The sequence below is a fragment of the Protobothrops mucrosquamatus genome, unplaced genomic scaffold (assembly GCF_001527695.2).
Source record: "Protobothrops mucrosquamatus isolate PMUCROS unplaced genomic scaffold, P.Mucros_1.0 scaffold3100, whole genome shotgun sequence".
Lineage (NCBI taxonomy): Eukaryota > Metazoa > Chordata > Lepidosauria > Squamata > Viperidae > Protobothrops > Protobothrops mucrosquamatus.
Genome location: NW_015389108.1, coordinates 90,653 through 112,816, shown reverse-complemented (window position 1 = coordinate 112,816; position 22,164 = coordinate 90,653). Strand labels below are relative to the sequence as shown.

Sequence of the window (22,164 nt, the reverse complement as noted above, 5' to 3'; positions counted from 1 at the left end):
GCTCCTGGGGAGGAAAGCTATGCCAAATCTAGACAGCATACTAAAAAGCAGAGACATCACTCTGCCAACAAAAGTACGTATAGTCAAGGCCATAGTTTTCCCAGTTGCAATGTATGAGTTTGAAAGTTGGACCATCAGAAAGGCTGAGCGCCAAAGAATTGAGGCCTTTGAACTATGGTGCTGGAGAAGACTCCTGCGAGTCCCCTGGACTGCAAGGCGATCAAACCGGTCAGTCCTAGAGGAGATCAACCCTGACTGCTCTTTAGAAGGCCAGATCCTGAAGTGGAAACTCAAGTACTTTGGCCACCTAATGAGAAGGAAGGACTCACTGGAGAAGAGCCTGATGCTGGGAAAGATGGAGGGCAAGAGAAGAAGGGGACAACAGAGAATGAGGTGGCTGGATGGAGTCACTGAAGCAGTAGGCGGGAGCTTCAATGGACTCCAGAAGATGGCAGAGGACAGGAAGGCCTGGAGGAACGTTGTCCATGGGGTCGCGATGGGTGGGACACGACTTCGCAACTAACAACAACAAGGTGGAGAAGAATTAGTTATGTGCCCGGATCTGGAGCCTTGAGTGTGTTATTTGGTTATAATTTTCTTAGTATATATAATTTTGATTTCTTGATTCTTCTCTTTCTCTTCTCTTTCTCTTCTCTTTCTCTTCTCTTCTCTTCTCTTCTCTTCTCTTCTCTTCTCTTCTCTTCTCTTCTCTTCTCTTCTCTTCTCTTCTCTTCTCTTCTCTTCTCTTCTCTCCTCTCCTCTCCTCTCCTCTCCTCTCCTCCATTCCTCTTCCCCCTCCTCCCCTTCCCTCCCCCCTTCTCTCCTTCCCTTCTCTCCCTTCTCCTCTCCTCCTCTCCTTTCCTCTCCTTTCCCCTCCCCTTTCCTCTCTCTCTCCACCCTGAGTCATTTGAGATGGGCGGCTGTTGGAAATTGAATAAATAAACAAAGACTTTTTAAAAACTCTCTTACAAAATCCATCTGCTTCCTTTCTTTCATTGGAGAAGCTGCTCATCCCTGACCCTCATAAAGGCTCAGGTGTTTCTTTGAAAAATGCCATCATTTGGCCAATATTTAACAGGAGAGAGCTATAATCTCACCTCCCCTTGGTAATTTATTTTGTGGGGAGGAAGGGTGGGGCATTTTGAGTCGGCATCCTGCTACCCATCGGTGCTGTGTTGGTGACATTGCTTTACTCCAAGCTTGCTTTAAACTCTTTCCCTTTCCTTTCCATTTTATGACCTACAAAAATGTACTTCTGAATATTATAAAAAACGACATTTGCTGCAGTGAAGCTGTTATAAACTTACTAAGGCACAGAGAGTTGTTTTTTTATCCCCTTGAAGCAATTCCTGACACAATTTCTATATATATGTGGCCATATAGTTCAATATTACTTTAAGGGGAAAAAAATGTGCTAACTTGATTCTGTGCCGTTGGATGTAATTTTCAGCTAGCCAGAGGGAGCATTAAGACTGGTGCCGATATGATGCTCATCACTGCTTCCAAAAAAGAAGAGCATAATCTGTACACAGGGGAGATGGAGCACACAATTCTTTTCATGCGCTTACTTGCAACTAAACAAATCATCATATCTTCACTAGGACTTAAGTGCAGGCAAAGAGAGTAAGCTGGTTTCCCATCTTGATTCAGATCTGATCTCTCTTTATGAAAAGCCACTGGACCTCTTCATATGACCGCGGAGATTGATGTGTGTGTCTGATCCTAGAATTAAATTAGGAATGCTCCAGAATGAAAATCTAATTCCTCCTTGTTTCCATGATACCAGCCTGTGGTTTGATGAATGCTGAATCATGGCTTAGTGATAAGATAAACAAGTACAATTTTTGTTATAATCCCCTTTCTTCTTCTCAAGGATTGCTTCTATGGTAGTTTTCTCTTTTGAACTATCAGAATTTGAAACAGATAGCAAAGATGAAAGTGAATATTTTAAATGATAGCTTCTTTAGCAAGACAGGTTCTCATTTTTTGATAGCAGAATCTCAGGCTGTTGAAGGACTGTTAAATGTTAGGAGATTCATACCTCCTGAAAAGTACTTTAAAAATATCCTTTGTTCACCTAAAACAGCTAGAGAATGTTAAGTCAGAGAAATTTAAGAAGGGATTTAACTGATCTCCTTAAGATTATCTTTATTAACACTGGTAAATGTTATTTTTAATTTTTTGTTTTTAAATTTTGTGAGCTTTTATTTTTAATTTGGTGTTTTCATCAATGTATTCAGAAGGTCTTTTCTGGAATTCTTTGCCTAAGCGAATCAGAACATGCATTAAATGGACATTCTTTACTTAAAGTTGTATTAATGCGAGTCAAGAGTTGCATAACACAGAGGCTGTGTGGTTTTTTTTACTAAAACGTGGTGCTGGAGAAATCATTAATAATGAAATTAATAGTGTAAGATGGGGGGGGAAGTCTTGATTTTCAGGAAGTGCAGATGTTTCTGTATAAGTGTCTTAAACTTTTTAGCTAAAGAAAGTAGCAGATATAACACTAGTCAAAGGAGTGAGTTAAGGAAGCAGATAGATAGAGTGACAGAGTCAGGCTGTCACAGAGAAGAGAGGAAGTCAGCCTATTTTCCAAAAAGCACCTGCGGGCAGGACAAGAAATATTGGATGTGTCAGGAAATTGTGCAGCAGCTGTCCAGATGAAGTCAGAGACACTGACACCAAATTGTACTTTTATATAGATAAATATATATAACATTTATTTTACAGCAGACAAGATAGTCAGGAACATCATGAGGTAAAATCAAAAACAGCACACAGAGCAAATGGCAGAAAAAGGCGGGAAAAAAGGGAAACTCCCCCTTTATACCCACAGCAACCAATCACGGTGTAGATTGCCTCATGCAGGAGCCCGCACTCTCCAATCAATCAACTCCGACTGTGTGTTCTGGCCCATTGTACAATTTTACTGTTCCAGCTACTAAATTCAATACCCTAAAACAGAGGTCTTCAAACTTGGCTACTTTAAGACTTGTGGACTTCAACTCCCAGAATTCCTCAGCCAGCCAGGGCTGGCTGAGGAATTCTGGGAGTTGAAGTCCACAAGTCTTAAAGTTGCCAAGTTTGAAGACCCCTGCCCTAAAAGGATGGAAACTTACTAAAAAGGGATCTGGCCTAGAATTAAGGAGAAATGATCTGAAGTGAGAACAACTAATCAGTGGAATAACTTGTCCCTGAAACTGTGGGTGCTCCTTCACTGGAGGTTTTCAAGAAGAGGTTGTCAACCATTTGTCCAGAATGGTATAGAGCAGACCTGGGCATTTTATGGCCCCTGGGCCACATCTGGTCCTTTGGCCGTCTCTGTCCAGCACCTGTAGATTGCTTTTATTTTGAAGACGACTCCTTTTTTTAAAAAAAAAATACATATATGTGTTGGGCATGCCTACGCACCTTCACAGCCTATTGGTTAGGCCCTCCACAACAATCCCAGTTTCTCATGTGGCCCCTTGGGAAAATTAATTGCCCATCCCTGGTATAATGTCTCCTGCTTGAGCTGGTGGTTGGACTAAAAGACCTCCAAGGACCCTTTCAACATTATTTTATGTTCTATGTTCTAAATGATTTCTAGTAGGCACCTTTACTTACAACAGTTTGTTTAGTGACCGTTGAAAATTACAATAGCACTGAAAAAAGTGACCTATGACCGTTTTTCATATTTATGACCCTTGCAGCATCCCCATGGTTACATGATCAAAATTCAGATGCTTGGCAACTGGCTCATATTTATGACGGTTGCGGTGTCCTGGGGTCGTGTGATCAGCTTTTGCGACCTTCTCACAAGCCAAATCAACGGGGAAGTCAGATTTACTTAACACAACCATGTTACTAACTTAACAACTGCAGGCATTCACTTAACTGTGGCAAGAAAGGTCATGAAATGGGGAAAAACTCACTTAACAAATGTCTCACCTAACAACATAAATTTTGGGCTCAATTGTGGTCGTATGTTGAGGACTACCTGTACCTCCTGGTATTGCAATAGCAATCACGTAATAATTTCACTCCAATTTACTTCTGTACCTGTTAATTACATTTGCTTTTCTTTTTTGGGCACAGTTTCATAGAAGAATCTATAAAGGGATTCCATTGCAGTTGAGGGGTGAAATCTGGTCCCTGTTGCTCGACGTCCCAAAAATGAAAGAAGAAATGAGAGGTTATTATAATGTGAGTTTCCAAGCCAGCAAGTGAAACACAGAGCTTTTATTTTATTTAATGCAGCAAATAGTAAATGCGATATAATTAAGAGCGATAAATGCCATTCTTTCCAAGTTTTTAATCTTTTTTTTTCTTGAAAAGTACTCAATAATATGAACCCTAAATCAGAATTATCCACTAGGCAAGAGCCTTGGTACAACTACAATTTAATTTCTTAGGCCTGAAGATTTGTTTAGCTTTTTTTTTCATTTTCCTATTGAAAAGATTTCAGATTTCAGTATTGCTTATAGATGTTTATGCTATGCTCAGAACCAGTACAGTTTCTCAGGCCTCATTCTTTTCATAAGATTTCCTCTTACCTGCCCTGGTTTATTGTTTGTTTTGTGTGTGTGCAATGCCATACAGAGTCACATTGTTTGAATTGGATGGCCCTCACAGATCTAGTTAATAAAACAGATAAGTAAATGTTGTGCCCTAAGAAACAGTCTTGTGTCAGGTTTGATCTGCTTTTTAAATTCTCTTTTGGATGTTGCATTTAGGTTTATGCATTTTACAGTTTTAAATTTTTACTTTTCAACTTTCAAATTTTTACTTCTTCAACTTCCAGAGACGTTTTGAATTCAGAGGGTGGAAAACATAAGAGTGAAATATTCATCTGCTACTGTTTTGATTAGGGAATTAATAATTACATTTAAACCTGCCAGAGACTCAAAATACCTATTTCCTTTTACTTCCAGAGAAAATTGGCAGAAATTCTGCTGTGAAAAAATTGTAATTTGGGGCAGATACTTAGCTTGTGGACCAAAACTTACATATGATGCTTCCAATAGAAGAGAATATTAGTTGTTCAGGGATATCTGTGTTGGAGAAGAGTAGATAGATAGATAGATAGATAGATAGATAGATAGATAGATAGATAGATAGATAGATAGATAGATAGATAGATAGATAGATAGATAGATAGATAGATAGATGATAGATAGATAGATAGATAGATAGATAGATAGAGAAGAGAAGAGAAGAGAAGAGAAGAGAAGAGAAGAGAAGAGAAGAGAAGAGAAGATTAGTTGCTCAGGGTTATCAAGGTTATCTGCTGCGAACTCTGTGTGGCATCAGGAAGGACCTCTAGCCAGTAAATGCTGAGTTCCAGTCACCCCAACTCTATTTCGAATTAAGGGATTACAGTGTCATAAAAAGGGAGTTTTATAGTACCTCAAAGTTGAACTATGGCAGACATGTCAAACACAAGGCTTGGGGGCCGGATGCGGCCCGCGAAGTGGTTTCATGTGGCCCGTGAAGCCATCCTGGAAACAGTGAGGGAACGGCCCCCTCTGCCTTGGCCCTGGCCCAGGCCAGCCAGGAGCCAATGTACAATTTTGTGGTGGCCATCTATGCTGAAACGCATTCAGTCTTAGCTCCATAAGCCCCCCCCCGCATGGCCTGAGAGGAACAGTGAGGCTCCTCCAGTGGACCATGCCTTGGCACTTGCCCCAGTCCCACCCTCTTCTGCCAGAGACCCTCAGATCTGTCCCACTCCTGCCCAGGCCCCCACAGGCACCCTTGATGCTAACGATATAGAGCTGGCCACACCCACCCAGTAGGCCACACCCACTCCATCCACGTCCACTCCGTAGGCCGCACCCACCCTGGCCACACCCACCCAGCCCCCTGAGGGCAACCGCAATGCTGATGCGGCCCTCAATGAAATTGAGTTTGACACCCCTGAACTATGGGGTCGTTGGTGCTGTATGAGTGAGCTTGGCGGTTTCCTTGCAACCCCACAGTTACATATAATGCTTTTCCTAAACGGATGTCCTGTGAGACTGTAGCTCTCAGAATTTCTTAGCGCATGACCTCTAGAATTCTGGAAGTCCTTAAACTTCTGGATGGATTCTCCAAAACGTAGAATCTTCTGCAACATGCAAACAATTCAGAAGCAGCTGCTTCTCTGAACTCATGCCACCTTTGACTTTACACAGCATTCACTGATGGATAGAGCAAATTTAAGATGTTCCTTTCATTCCTTTCACCAGGAGAAGGCTGGATCAGACCAAAATGTTCTGTAGATCAAGATTCCTTGTCATGGTTCCTCCCAGATGTAAATATGGAAGCCAGCGGAAGAACATGAAATGAATATAATACCCTTTTTTCACGTGAATTTCCCAGAGGGATATTCACTGTGTTTGGCTGCTTGTGTTTGAAATCCTGTCTCTTGTTGGGATAAGATATTTTGTAAAGGAGAAAATCTGTTATGCTTCCCTCAGCCCAAACAGAATAGATTTACCATCTTTGTAAGAATGGAAGGTCATCAAAAAGGATGATAAGCTACCATGAGTTATGAAGTCTTAGTGTACATACATTTGTTGATTGTTTCTCTCTTTGTCCCCCCCCCCCCCCAGACTTTAAAAACGCAAGCAAGAGGAACATCTCCAGATATCCGGCAAATTGATCTTGATGTTAATCGGACCTATCGGGATCACATCATGTTCAGAGATAGATATGGAGTAAAGTGAGTGACGCTAAATCAGCTCCTTTCATGTGTACCTTGTTGCTTTTTATTTTCTAGAACTTCAAGAGATTTAATTTATATACAAGTGCAGCAAAATTTTGAGTCCTGTCTTCCAAAAAAAAAACCTTCCTCCCATCCCCTTGAGCTTGGTGGTTTTCTTGCAGATGTTTGTGGACTGATGCTGTTACCTAGTTGGGTAATGAAATGTCTGCAAGAAAAGCACCAAGCTCAGAGAGTACCAAGGACCTCATATTTCAACCCTGAAATACAAATATTCTCTTATTTTGGTATTGTCTCTTTGCCATGGGAGATCTGGACCCCAAAACACATGTGATGCTCTGAAATTCAAAGCAGAATCATGCTCTTCTGCATTTAACAGGCTGGAAAAGCCTATTAGGAAAAGCATCATTAGCAAGATATCTAGAAAAGAGTTTTAAGTTTTTAAAATAGTAACATTTTAACATTGAACATTGAAACAGAGGCATATTTTCCCATGTTAAATCCTGAATGCTGCATTTGGTTTTGAAACGGTACAAGAAAATTTTAAAAAGCTGTCACCCTGCATTTTAAAAATGCCAGAAAGAAACACTAAACTATCTTGGATGAAAGTGTTCCAAAATTGCCAAATTCAGTTACCTGCTTGGATTACCTTTCAAAGAATCCCTTACATTAATCCAAAGCTGATATTTGGTAATCTCCCATAGTTATATAGATCCATGTGAAGAAAAATCAATACTTCTTTCAGTACTTTTTTTTAGCTTAAATATATTTGGAAATTATGAAAGCCAGTTACACTTTTTTATGAGTCGGTTTCAGATGCAATAGGCTTACAGTGCTCCAGATTCACAACAAGAGTTTTGAGTTGTAGATCTGAAGCACCAGAAGGGCACCAGATTGCAAATGGCTTCTTAAGTATTACAGTCAACTTGGGTTTACTACGGTATGAAGTATTGCCTAAGCTCCCTTTTTGCAAAACTGAAAGAACAAAATTATTGTTTAGTTAGTCGTGAGAGTATTCAAAGAATGTTTTGGATTGTGATTATTTTAGACAGTTGTACTCCCCCTCTTTGAGAAACGAGCAGATTAAATTGCAAATTAGTTTTTTTTTTTTTAGAAAAACCATTTTCTAACCTCAGGAGAATTATCAGAATAGTTAGTAAAATAGCATCATGGAAAATAAAATGTCAGTAATTCCACTGAGCATTATCCAAGCTCTTAGCTATATCTAAATTGCCTGTTCTAATTTTTGAACATGATTTTTCCTTGAGTTTGAGATGATTCAGATGAAATACTGTGTCAAAGGTTAGCATTACAACCTTCTATGACTAAAGCTGTGTGCGAAGCTCATGGTTTTTTTTGTTTTGTTTTTTTAATAAATTAAATTTTCCCTGGTTGGTTTGTTTAGAAAATTTCTGTTTGAATGGCTTAATACAGTAAACAAGACAAGAACAACAGTGATCAAACCAACAGATTGATAATCGGCAACAAGAGATGTAATAACTTGAGAAAATGTTCATAATAAAACCCGTCAGATAGCTCTCATGACTTGGAGATAACAATAACATTTATTCCCCAAAGGCACTGGAAGAGCTTTGTGGGAGCTTCTCCTGATGATTAACAGGAGAAGAGCCACTCTAACTTTCAAGGGACAGAGTGTTCCAGAAGGAGGGGACCATCAAAAAGATGTTTCCATGTCCCCCAGTTATAGGTAGTCCTCGACTTGTAACTGGCAGTTAAAGAGGATCGCTAAAATGGGACTTATGATCTGAATTCGAAGTTCTAACATCTGCACACCCACCCACAGGCACATGACCACATTTTAAGCTGCTTGACCGATTTTGCAACCGTTTGTAGCGTTGTAGTGATTACACCAGGGGTAGGCAACCTTGGCTCTTTTATGACTCGTGGACTTCAGCTCCCAGAATTCCTGAGCCAACATGGCTAAGCATGGAAACCTCTCCCTTTCCCCTCAACATGGCTGGCTCAGGAATTCTGGGAGTTGAAGTCCACGAGTCATAAAAGAGCCAAGGTTGCCTACCCCTGGATTACACAATCACAACTTACGCTTTTGCTGGAAACTGGCGTTGACTTCCAGTGTCTGTCAAAACCCGTCCCATAATGAACAATGTATTCGCTTAACGACCGTGGCACTTGCTTTATGACTGCTGGAAAAAAAAGATTGTAAAATCAGGCCCAGTCACATTGCGACTTGCTTTACAACCATCACGACCTATAACCATAATTGCGGGGCTCAGTTACATCCATAACTCGAAAGCTACCTGTACTGTTTCCTCTTCGGTGGGTGCCTCTCTTAGACTGCAGAAAGTTTAGAAGATGGCATGTTTTCTCTGCAAAAATGTCTATACATTTTGTCAGGATGATGATGACGACGACGATGATGTCAAAATTTCAACCTCAGATGTTGTCACATAGCCAGAGTGACTATCTGTGCACAAAAGAGGAAGGGATTCTGTGGTAAGGATAAGGAAACCAAGTCAGTAAATAGGAAAAAAAGTCAAAACAAATTTGGTCTAGTGCAGGGGTAGGCAACCTTGGCTCAGGAATTCTGGGAGTTGAAGTCCACGAGTCATAAAAGAGCCAAGGTTGCCTACTCCTGGTCTAGTGGTTAAGGCACCAGGCTAGAAAGTAGGAAACCATGAGTTCAACTCCTGCCTTAAGCATGAGAACCAGCTGAGTGACCTTTAGCCAATCACCAGGAGATGGTGAGTTCTAGTCCCACCTGACAGCCAACTGAGTGACCTTGAGCCAGTCACCAGGAAAGGGTGAGTTCTAGTCCTGCCTTAGACATCAAATCCAGCTGTGTGACTTTGGGCCAGTCACACTCTCTCAGTCCAGTTCACCTCAAAGAATTGTGGGGAAAATAGGGAGAGGAAGGTGTGTTGGATATATTTGCTGCCTTGAGTTAATTGTAAAAAATAATAAACACAGGGTAAAAAATAAAGTTGTGAGGATTCAGCATGTTCTCTGGACCCAGAATGCAGACTGGGGCTAAAATGAAGGTGTGAGTGAATGGAAGGGCAAGCTAGAAACAGGTACCCCAGGTGTCCAGGTTTCATCGAATTTTTACAAAATACAATATTACATTTTGTAACATGAATGTTCCTCCGCAACAGTCCCTTTCCTTCAACGCTCAGTTTCTTTGGTTATAACAGAGCTCTTTTCCAGATAGGCAACACCTTGCGTGGTCTTCCCCCCCCCCCTTAAAAGAGAGCTTTTGTAAGTATTTTACCATATAATAATGGAACACTGGTGTACTTGCTTTTATCACTCATACACATACATAATAGATAGATAGCCGATCTTTGTAAATAAATAGTAGGCTGCTTTCAGTGTTCAGTTAAGCAGAAAGGCAACCCAGAAGTCAATAAGGAGTATCAGCTTTTCTTGCGATAAGCAGAGAGAACTGCTTTGAAACAAAATCTTCCTCTGTGTGTGTGTGTGTGTGTGTGTGTGTGTACACCTTATGAAAACAATTGGTCGATGCTCTTAAACATCGGTAGAATCACGTGTGGCCTTCTCACAAGACTTTGAAGCATAGGCAGCAGGGCCAATGAAGTGCTGGGCAGCCCAAAGGACAGAAAAGGGAAGGGAGATATTTGAGTGAGGGGAGTTGAAAAGGAGGCTTAGGATTGGGAGGAAGAAAGCTGTTAGATGCAAAGAATCAGAGCCATCTGTTAGGTTTCAGTATTTACTCAAGCTTATATACAAGAATCTGGTCAACTGAAATTCAACACTAACCAGATAAGGGTCAACGGAATTCAAGAGGGGGTGGACTTGTGGGAATGTAACGATTCCAGGTTGATGACTTGCTTAACTCCACCCCCAGCTCTGCCTGCCCTTCTCCTACAGAATGGCTTGGATCTGGGTAGGTCCTCACATAACAGGTAGGATTTGAGTGGGGTTCTGTTAATGACCACCATCAGGACTGTCACCAAGCAAAGTCATTACATGCCATAGTGCCTCGTCACCTAGCAACGGAAATTCGGGTCCCAATTACTGTCGTTAACCAAGGAGTATCTGTAACTAAGTATCATATGCACAATGATGATACTTAACTGCACATGGCAGAGAACCCCACTCTGCAGCTTCATGTGAATGTTAAGTAGGAACAGAAAGACTATAAAATTATGAGGAACTCCACAAAGTAGGATCTAGATCTAGATCTTTTCCCAGTAAGAGGACAGGACTCACTTTATTCCCTCTGTCTTAAAGTGCATTAAATTTTGCAATATACTGTACCTGAGAGATGCTTATCACTGGGCAGGGTTATACAGATATACAAAATAGGACTGATATGAAATTAAGCCAGCAACATTTTAAATCGCAAGGTTTAAATCGCAAGGTTTCCTGTAAGGTGGCTCCAAAACACATTTTGATTTTGTATAGTTACTTTCTGTCTTTTTTCCCCCCTAGGCAACAATCTTTGTTCCATGTCTTAGCTGCCTATTCTGTATATAATACGGTAAGATGCTCCGTGCATGCTTCTCTGCATCTATACGCCGTCAGTTACATAGGTCATTCTTAAGCGATGTTGAATTTCATGGAAATAGAATTCTCAAGGTCAACATGAAAACAGTGACTTTGAATAGGCATAATTCTGTATTGGATGGTTTGGCCCAACCAGGTGTAAAAGAAAATATTTCTGATTCTTGGCCAGATGCTATCAAAGCTTGTTTTGCAAATGCTTGCCTGGAACCATTAAGATCAGAAACTGTAAAAACATTGGTGAATAAGCTCACTCGGCTAATAAAATGCTACATTTTAAGCTTAATAAATTTTAGCAGCGTTATTGAGCTGGGTCACAAAGAAGAAACAGTTGTGGAATTCTGGAACAGAAAGTTACAAATGTTCCTGAAAAGACGACAAGTGTTTTCCTTCTTACCGCTGGTATGAAAAATTGAAGAGAGGTAGAACAAGTGAATTGTTGCCCGGTAGCATTACTAGGATAAGCCAAACTCTGTTAGTGGGCTAAAATCCATAACTTGCTCACTTTATCTATAATTCTGTGGCTTCCTACTCACAAGTGTCAGATTGAGTTCCATGAAACTCACAACAAAACTCTTTTAAGGTAGCATAAACCCTAAATGATAATATAGTCTCAATTGGGGGAATAGGTTGGATTAAATTAATATGGACATTTCAGGCTAGGTCCAAATTCTTTGTTCAAATGAATCAGTTTGAAAGGAGAGAAATTTAATCAGAGTGTTTGCATTGACTTCCTTCTGAAGTACAAATGCTCTTGTCTTGAAGGCTGTTTTGTACTCAGCAGTATTTCACCATGAGGGTTGCCAGTCACTTAAATGGGAGAGGAGCTAAAGATTACATGGAAGAAGCTAAAGATAGAGAATAACAACAGATCAAAGTGCAGAAGATGGGAAGAAAGGACACCTTTGTCCTCTTCTAATTTTATAGTCAACGTTTCCTTAGAGCAGTGTTTCTTGAACTTGGCTCCTTTAAGATACATGGACTTCAGCTCCCAGAATTCCACAGCCAGCATGCTCTGAAGCAGCCAAGGTCGAGAAACACTGCCTTAGAGGCCTCTCCACATCTTCAGGATAAAAAAAATCAGATAATGATAGCTTGTCCTGTAGAAGCGCTAGTTCAGGGGTAGGCAACCTTGGCTCTTTTATGACGCGTGGACTTCAACTCCCAGAATTCCTGAGCCAGCATGGCTCAGCTTGGAAACCTCTCCCTTTCCCCTCAGCGTGGCTGGCTCAGGAACTCTGGGAGTTGAAGTCCACGAGTCATAAAAGAGCCAAGGTTGCCCACCCCTGCTCTAGTTATACCAGTCTTACTTTCCTTTTTTAGTTCTCTATGCAAAGTCAGACAGAGAACTAATCCTCGGGGATATCCTTCCTTCAAACATCTCATAATACACACTCTATCTACCTTTACTACAAGAAAAGTGAGCGCAACTGCTTTAGGATTGTTTGCATGTGTACACAAATTTTGTAACGGTTTTGTCTATTTTTTCCCCAGGAGGTTGGATACTGTCAAGGGATGAGCCACATAACCGCATTGCTCCTAATGTACATGAATGAAGAAGATGCTTTCTGGGCTTTGGTGAAACTGCTCTCGGGACCCAAGCATGCTATGCACGGTAGGTGTCTGACGTTTCATTCAGTGTCATTATAGCTAAACTGGCCTCTTCACATTACACCTTTTTTTTTTTAAAGAATTACATTTAGAATTTTGCTTTTCAATTCTTCAATATCGTGGCTGGGTTCACACCACAGTCCTAAACCAAGTAGACAAGTCAAAGATCTTATGGATATCACATAGAGCTGAAACAAATGGCGTTACAGGTAGTCCTTGATTTACAACTGGTTGCTTAGTGACTGTTCAAAGTTACAATGGATCCCCCAAAAAGTACTTACAAAATTCTAACAGCTGACCCTCCCAACCATCCCCCCCCAATTGTGTGACCACATTTCAGGTGCTCAGCAACCAGCCCACATTTGTGGCTTTTTGCAGTGTCCTGCAATCACATGAGTCCGATTTATGATCTGTTTTTGCGGAAAACAGATCTTTTACTTCTGGTTTTCAGCAAAAATAACCCCATTGTGAACAATGAGTTTGCTGAATGGCTTTAACATTCACTTTACAAGAGGCACGAAAAAGATGGTTAAAATTGGGCCTGGTTACGTGATGACCTGCTTTACCATTATCATGATTTACAACCATAATGGGCAGTCTCTGTGTTATGGTTATAAGTTGAGGACTATCTGTATGGCTTCATGCAGTGACCTGGTTCGCATAACATGCTTCCAAAAGATACTGAACAGCCAACTGCATTAAACCTCGAATGGTTGATCGCACACCATCAAACTGAGGTCAGCTCTTAGTGACTACATAACTAGAACTTGTTCAGCACGGTCTGTCCCATCCTAAGTCTTCAGATCTTCTAGCAAAGCACCTTTCACTGCTGTAGTTGAGACAATCCACTTTGCTGCTGGTCATCCTCTTCTGTTTCCTTCCACTTTTCCTTCTTTTTCATCTTTCCCATTGTTATAGCTCAGATTCGGATGCTGCATTAGCCTAGGTATAGATTAGTAATCCCATTAAAGTGGTATATTTTAATTTAACATTACTTATTAAGTTACTGCAGTGTGCAGCGTCGCCTTGTGGTGAGATAGATGGCAAACAAATTTTACAAACAGACAGACAAACAAAGAAACAAACAAAAACAAACAAATAAATTAAATAAATAAATAAATAAATAGTTGCTTGTTCATGATGACCTCTCTTTTCCTTCCCCCACTTTTCCCAATTTTAGGGTTTTTTATTCCTGGCTTTCCTAAGCTGTTGAGGTTTCAAGAGCATCATGACAAAATAATGAAGAAATTTTTGTCCAAGCTTAAGCAACATTTTGTAAGTAAATGCCAACATGAATATGTTGATCAGGGGAATTGTTCACAGATGAAATTTCTTTGGCATTTAATTTTCATTTAACTTTCGCTTCCATAGAGTGTCACAGGAAATACAACAGCTGGCACCCATGCTAATCTTTATAGACATAGACACCTCATGGGATATGAATAACTTTTCAAAAAGTCTTTCATGGCTACTTTACCAAGTGCTACCTGGTAGTCTATTTCTTGACTGCTTGTTCCTTTACTATGGATGGTGGATCCTAAAATAGCAGAAGCAACCTACCACTCTGATATCTTCATTATCTATCCTAAGGCTGGTTGTTTTACCTGCAGTCATTAGTTTGGTCTTTTTAATTAAAGTTCCATTTTTTTTCACTGTGCTTCTTGACTTTTATTACCAGAGCTTGCGCATCCATTGTATTTTCAGCTATTGGAATAGTGTCATCAGCACAATGCAAGTTATTGATTGTCCTGTTCCAATTTTAAAACCATACTCATCTTCCCTTCGTGTATATTCAGCACATAAGTTGAATAAATAAGGGGAAAATATTCGATCTTGTCACATTCCTTTGCAAACCTGGAGCAGTCTTATTTGGCCATGTTGTGCCCATTCTGTGGCTTTCTGACATGTCTTTATTCCTGACCTGTCTTTAAGCCTTGGTAAGACCACACTTGGAATATTGCACCCAGTTTTGGTCGCCACAATATAAAAAAAGATACTGAGACTCTAGAAAAAGTACAGAGAAGAGCAACAAAGATGATTAGGGGGCTGGAAGTTAAAACATAGGAAGAACGGTTGCAGGAATTGGGTATGTTTAGAGATTGGACAACCATTTGTCTGAAATGGTATAGGGTTTCTTGCCTTGAGCAGGGGGTTGGACTAGAAGACCTTCAAGACTCTGTCATTCTGTTATTCTTTAGGTTCTCATGAGGGCAATGAGATGTTCTGGGATGCCCATTTTTCTAAGCACTTTTAACAGCTTGACATAACTGACCCAATTGAATGCTTTTTATGTAATTGGTGAAGAGTCTTTAATAATTAGGAATATTGCTTTTATATTAAGCGATGGATGGATGGATGGATGGATGGATGGATGGATGGATGGATGGGATGGGATGCAAACACTCTAAGCCAGTGGTCCCCAATCAGTTCCATGGAAAATAATTTTCCCATAGATGAGGGAGATGGTTTCATGTGCTACTTAGATCACACACATGTGCAGATGATGCTTGGCTTGGGGGTTAGGGACCCCTGCTGTAACAGTTTGGAGACAAACTATACGTCTAGAAGCTGAACAGTGGTTTCCCAACATATCTGTCACCAGAGTTACCATAAACTGGTGATTTGCCAGTTAAGCACCTTGGGAGCTAGCATAGTCGGTGGTACTGAATTCTGCCTAGAAAAAACTTCGAAGAAATCTCCTAGTATACGTAGTCCTCGACTTACAACTACAACTGAGCCCATTGTTATAGGTAGGTCTTGCAGTATTTTATTTGTATATGGCAGTCCATATTTCCCTTCTCCTATTTCTTCCATCTCTAGGTCCATTTCTTCTGCTTCATCCTCTGGTTTCTGATTTATTTGTTCATACTTTGTAATCGTTATCTGGGAACTTTCCAGTTCTAGCTTCAGTTTGGAGATTTGGTCATTTATATCATCTAGGTTATTTTTAGTCTCATTATGGTTTCTTTTTATGTCCTCTTTGTGTGCAACAATTATTTGATGAATTAGCTGTAGCATGGAGAATATTTCCTTCTGAAAGATATTTGTTTTTTTCCTGAGGCATCATTCCTAGAAATCCTCTAGTGTCACCAGTCTCAGTAAGAGTGGAACAAAGTTTCTTCTGGTTTTCTAGTCTTTATATGTAACCTTTATAATCCAGTCCTAATGGCAGTATTTTATAGTAATCTTTTATCTCAAGTATCCTGAAAATTATCAGTCAGGCAAGGTTGTAATCCACAATGTTCCAAGTGTTCAAAATGTTCAACCTCCCTGCAGCCAGACATATTCAAAAGTCAACTTTTTTCTTTCTCTCCCACTAGCTCTTGAGATTAAAAGTCCAAGCTCAGTAGGTATTTATAGTCCAAGAAGGTCAGGATGATAAATATGCCAAAATATTTTCCTTTATTGCCAGCTGTTCTCCCTTCAACTGAAAGTCACCAAGCAGCCACGGGGCTAGTTATAGTGCTGTACTCAAATCCACCACTAGATGTCATTCAAAGTCCATTTTCCACTCTTAAAACAAAGGGTTGATTTCTTACATTTCACCTCAATGAATTTTTTTCCAAAGAGAAAATCTTAACAGTTATCTCAGTTCTCAAAGTTTATTAAAACTGTAGCTTTGTATAACTTTCACTTCAGTATTCTATATTTCTGTCTCCCATAATAAATTTAAAACACCGCTTTCGTTCACATCTGGAAGTTTTTAGCTTCTTGGGAGCCTTTCCCAAGAAATTCAGTTGTAAAATAGTAAAGAAAGGATCAATATTCTCACTCAGTTCCAAACATGCTGTTTACGATGTGCTAATTGAAGCTTTTGTTCTTCGGTCGTCAGCAGCTAATGGTTGGCCACAGTCTTTCCCCTGCCGGTTTAAATGGCTTTCCTTGGATCAAACAAGGTACCCCTCCTTTTTCATCACCTCTTCGGGGTGACTTTAGGCCTTTTCAGGGCCCCCAGCAGGGCGAAATTGGGCGCAGAAGGCAGAGCCCTGCCTTCCTGCGTCCGTCTTGCCGCGATGCAAAACCGGAAGTCCCGAGGACTATCTGTAGTTATCCTGCAAGGCAGCACGAGAGGGAAATACACTTTGAATAGTGTGCATTTAACTCCACATTTGCATTCTGCTGTATGTCATTTTTTTTCTTCTAAGATTGGTAAAATGTGTCTTCTTGGCAGGATGCCCAGGAGATCAACACCACCTTTTACACAATGAAGTGGTTTTTCCAGTGTTTCCTTGACCGTGTGAGTAGCCTTAGCTGTTGTTTTCATTATCTGGGCCAGAGATGAATTTTTGTTTATCTGCTGACACATCTGCATGGTTCTTTCATTGCAGACTCCCTTTAGGTTGACCCTCAGGATCTGGGATGTCTACGTACTCGAAGGAGAGCGGATTCTTATTGCAATGGCCTACACCATTCTGAAACTGCACAGAAGTAAGAGCTTTGCCTTGGCTTTAAATCAGGGGTGTCAAACTCAATTTCACTGAGGGCCGCATTAGCATTGCGGTTGCCCTGGGGGGGGCAGGTGGGTGTGGCCAGAGTGAGTGCAGCCTACTGGGTGGGTGTGGATGGAGTGGGTGTGGCCTACTGGGTGGGCGTGGCCAGTTCTACATCATTCGCGTCAAGGGTGCTTATGGGGGCCTGGGCAGGAGTGGGACAGATCTGAGGGTCTCTGGCAGAAGGGGGTGGGACCGGGGCAAGTGCCAAGGAATGGTCCACCAAGGCAAGTGCCAAGATGGCCACCACAAAATTGTACATTGGCTCCCGGCTGGCCTGGGCCAGGGCCAAGGCAGCGGGGGCCGTTCCCTCACTGTTTCCAGGATGGCTTCACGGGCCGCATGAAACCACTTCGCGGGCCGCATCCAGCCCCTGGGCCTTGTGTTTGACATGTCTGCTTTAAATGCTCTCTGGCTACCTGGCATGGTCAGTCCTTGTTTTAAGTGACCAGAATTGGGGATTCTTATTTCTAGCTGGCTTAAAAGTGATAGAAGAGAATGTTTGTAGCTTAGGCTTGAACTGTAGAGACCTTGGTGTTCTCTGAGCTTGGTTGCTTTCTTGTAGACGTTTCATTACCAAACTAGGTAACATCATCAGTGTACATAGTGGGCAATGAGACATCTGCAAGAACACCACCAAGCTCAGAGAGCACGAAGGACTCCATGGTGGCTGAAAACTCCCAATAAAGTAAATGTCTCTGGAGATTCTCAGTCATCCAGGTCATGGTTGTCTCAAAGGTGCTTTTTCAAGAAGCAACTGGACTTTCTCGTTTTTCTTTTCTTTTTTTTCTTTGAAGACGTTTTGCTTCCCATCTAAGAAGCTTCTTCAGCTCTGCCTGGATGGTGGGGAATGGAAGGGTTTATAGTCCCCACCATCTGTTTGCAAAGAATATAAATCATCTTGGTTGATACTCATTCGCTCATGGTCAATATTTGAGATAGGGGTGGAAGGTCAGCACAGGTAGCTGATCTGTTTTTGGGATGTCTTTACCTAGTGACTCGGGATTCTAGAATTATTGATTTAAGAAGTAGGTTGGGTTCTATTTTTCAAGGTATTTCCTTTACATCGAGAAGGATATTTTCTTACATTTTAATTGCATCTTCGCTGTCTGATACAGGTAGATCTTGACTTACAATTGAGCCCAAAATTTTTGTTGCTAAGCAAGACAATTGTTAAGTGAGTTTTTTGCCCCGTTTTATAACCTTTCTTGCCACCGTTGTTAAACGAATCATTGCAGTCATTAAATTAGTAACATGTTTGTTACAAATGTTTGGCTTCCCCACTGACGTTGCTTGTTGTCAGAAGGTCGCAAAAGGCGATCACGTGACCCGGGGATGTTGCAACAGTCATAAATTCATGCCAGTTGCCAAGCTGTCAACGCTACTAACATTGGATGTTCTTGCTTTGACAACGTTTTTCTTTCTGTTGTTTTACTCTTAGAGTTACATGATGCTGGGGAGAGGGGGAGGAATGGATGGGAGTTAGTTAGACATTCAATATCGTAACAAGAGCTGATAAAGGATGGCCGGGAGAGGAAACTGTGTGGGAAGCCAGCATTTCAAACTAATTGGAGAATGTGATTTATGACTGTTAGTTTTAGGAGGAATTGTGCTTTGATACTATGTGCTGAAGGGAGGGAAAGTCAGATTTTGGCTTCAGCTATGTACGTGCGGAAGCGATGCTGCTCGATTAAAGATTCTTTAAGGTAAACAATGCCTCAAAGTTCTTTGAAGAGTTTCATCTTTCGGAACCATGACACAAGCATCCACATTTGGATTACATGACCATTGGCAGGGGTAGGCAACCTCGGCTCTTTTATGACTCGTGGACTTCAACTCCCAGAATTCCTGAGCCAGCCATGCATTCAGGAATTCTGGGAGTTGAAGTCCACGAGTCATAAAAGAGCCAAGGTTGCCTACCCCTGACCATGGGGATACTGCAAGGATCGTCAGTGTGAAAAACAGTCATAAGTCACTTTTTCCAGTGCTGCTGTCACTTTGGCCACGAAAAGAATGGTTGCAAGTTTTTTCTCCCCCTGCATCACCTTAGAACACCTGATGAAATTGCAGATGGAAGAACTGGTCCAGTTTCTTCAGGAGGCCCTCGCCAAAGAGTTCTTCTATGAGGATGATTTCGTAATAGAACAGCTCCAAAGCTCCATGGCAGAACTGAAACGAGCGAAGATGGACCTCCCTGTAGCAGGTGAGCAATCCTTCTAGATACCAGTCACTCGTGGTGGTGTGTTTATTTGCGCACCTTTTGAAATTCCCTCGCCTGTTGGCAAGGATTGTAGAATTGCACTACTAGGACGGGAAGTCTGCAAGAGCTTCAGTGTATCTCCTTGGAAACCCCGATCATTTACCAAAATGAGCACATCCCGGTGACTGCCATCTGTGCACTGTGCAACTAAGGTAGTTTGGTAGATTTTGCTACCTTGCTTCAAGGTATGTTCATCTCAGTATAACATTTCTGCAAATTTTGAAGCTGTGGGAAAAACATTATGTTTGTTTGCCGCCTGCCGCCCTGCTTTAAAAGTAAGGAGAATTTGGGGGGGGGGGGGGAATGGAGGCATATTTATTGTTTAAAATCCGTTACAATTACACCTTTATTGTTAATGAAAGGTGAGTGAACACTGAATTTCCTCATAAATATGTCTTTGGTGTATGCAGTCGAACAATGGCATTTATTCACAGGATAATGACAAATGGCAGTGATTTAATTTACTTTAGATCTTTAGTTTTTATAGCAAACAGGTCTGTCAAACTCTAAGGACCACAGCATCTTTTCATTTTGATCTCTTTCGTTAAAGCTGGCACACGGAAATTTATCTTTCAAAACAAGAGACTGCCAACTTGATAGTAAGAGGAAAAATGTATATTCTGGACATTTCTGCCCATATTTTTAAATATAAAATGTATATACAGTAGGTTCAGAAAAACCAGAACAGAAAATAATGTGGAACACCCATTTTGATTACTTTCATCCAGTGTCTCAATCAGTCGTGTTCTGAATCCTGTCAGTGGATTTTATTGCAGCTGATTTCTTATTTTTGTCCTTTCTTCATTTTTATGGATTTCCGGAAGCAGAATGTTCCCCGCTTATTGTGACATCACATGTTCCTTTATTTCTTAATTTGGAGGGAATACTGTCAACTCTAAATCAGACGCTTCTGCGCCCTAGTAATTTACAGCTTTTTTCATTTTTCTAATTTCTCAGGAAAAATTCAGAAACTGTCAAAATGGGAGGGGAAAAAAGGGGGGGGAAGCAGCATTCCCCCCCCATTTTTTCCCCCCAACATGTCTATTCACCAACCCAAAGCGTGAATAAAAATAAATAAAACGTCTGTATGCCTAATCCCTTGCTTCTTAGGAGGCATCTGTTTCCTGCAAACAGCCTTACCTTTTGGCATGGACCTTGGCACATTCTGAAATCCTTTTAATTAGAAAGGGAAAGGTCGCGTTAATTTCTAGGCAACAGGCTCCGGGAAGGCATTTTCACCCGCGATGGGGAAATAGTTGAGGTCCTCTTTGCCAATTGCGGCAGCTTTTGCAGAAAGAGCAGAGCGATTCCCTCGTTTATTTAGCAGATCCTGCCTTCCTAAGGAGGTTTCCGTGGCGTTAAATGAAGAAGGTGGGAAAGGGAATTGAATGTTCTGCTTCAGTTCTTCACCAAGAGTGAACCCTTCAAGAGAGGCCTTATCAGCATTTGGGGCCAAGGGAAGCAAGTAAAAAACAACAACAACAACATGTCAGGTGCAAATATTTCTTTTGAAAGATGAGGAGGACGGTTGTGTTGTGAAGATGCACCATGCAGATTTATATTGAGGGGGGGGGTCCTTGGTGCTCTCTGAGCTTGGTTGCTTTCTTGCGGACGTTTTCAGTGCTGATGGGATGTTACCTAGTTTGGGTGATGAAATGTCTGTAAGAAAATAAGCTCAAGAGAGCACCAAGGACCCCCTCATTTCAACCCCGAAGCTGCAAATATTATTCTCTTTTATGGATTTTTATATATCGGTTTTAGGTTGTTTTCCAGCCCTGTGTAGTTCTGGCACTGCACCATTTTTTCAGTGTCGGTTTGTTGAAAGCCTGAAGACCTCTATTTTTACTATCTCAAAGGGGCTTTCCCCCCCCCCAAAAGGCAACTGGACTGTTATTTGAGGAAGATGATTTTTCACTTCTCATCCAAGAAGCTTCATCAGTTGTGACTGGATGGGGGGGGGGGGGGATGGAAGGATTGTATTTCTTTGCAGTCATCTGGTCATTAGCACTCTCTCTGAGAGCTCTTGAGGCCCCTTGTGGGTTTATCTATGCCCTCAGGGTCATCAGAATCAGGGTGCAGATGGGTGTGGCATCTTCTTGGAACTGCTCAAAAGGCCTCATTGTAGACAGGAGATAGTGGTGGTGTCTTATTCTTCCCCCTCTGTCTAATGACCAGATGGCTGCAAAAAAAATATGCAATTCTTCCAAACCCCCCATCCTCTAAGAACCTATGCTTCCATGCCCCCACCATCCGGTCTCAACCGTCAATACCTATCCTTGCATCTCCCCACCATCCATTGACAACTGATGAAGCTTCTTGTAAGAGAAGTGAAACATCTTCTTCTTCCGCAAAAAACGGTCCAGCTTATATTTTTAAAGCACCTTTGAGACAACTTATGTCCCGGATGACAAAATCTCCATAGATCTCTAGCTTTACTACCATCAGTTTACACCCCGTTGTGGTTGCTGTTGAAGGTGCAGTGCGTTTTTAAGACTATCAGAAAGACGCCAATCCCAATTTGGTGTCCCGTGGTGATGGCCGCTGGTCTTTTCAGCCTTTTTCCAGATTTTTCAGTTATCTTTTTTTTTTTAAATAATAATAATAATACTGGT

At 41.3% G+C, this 22,164-nt stretch overlaps 1 protein-coding gene across 1 annotated transcript in view; it reads left to right on the top strand.

Moving 5' to 3' along the window:
- Positions 1 to 22,164, top strand: part of USP6NL (USP6 N-terminal like) — a 65,869-nt gene that overhangs the window by 26,984 nt on the left and 16,721 nt on the right. Inside the window, exons 6-13 of the mRNA XM_029286208.1 lie at positions 4,078 to 4,185; positions 6,576 to 6,685; positions 11,120 to 11,168; positions 12,686 to 12,806; positions 13,983 to 14,077; positions 16,974 to 17,039; positions 17,131 to 17,230; positions 19,343 to 19,495. Coding sequence (XP_029142041.1) covers positions 4,078 to 4,185; positions 6,576 to 6,685; positions 11,120 to 11,168; positions 12,686 to 12,806; positions 13,983 to 14,077; positions 16,974 to 17,039; positions 17,131 to 17,230; positions 19,343 to 19,495 — 802 coding nt within the window. The remainder of the gene's footprint in view (positions 1 to 4,077; positions 4,186 to 6,575; positions 6,686 to 11,119; positions 11,169 to 12,685; positions 12,807 to 13,982; positions 14,078 to 16,973; positions 17,040 to 17,130; positions 17,231 to 19,342; positions 19,496 to 22,164) is intronic.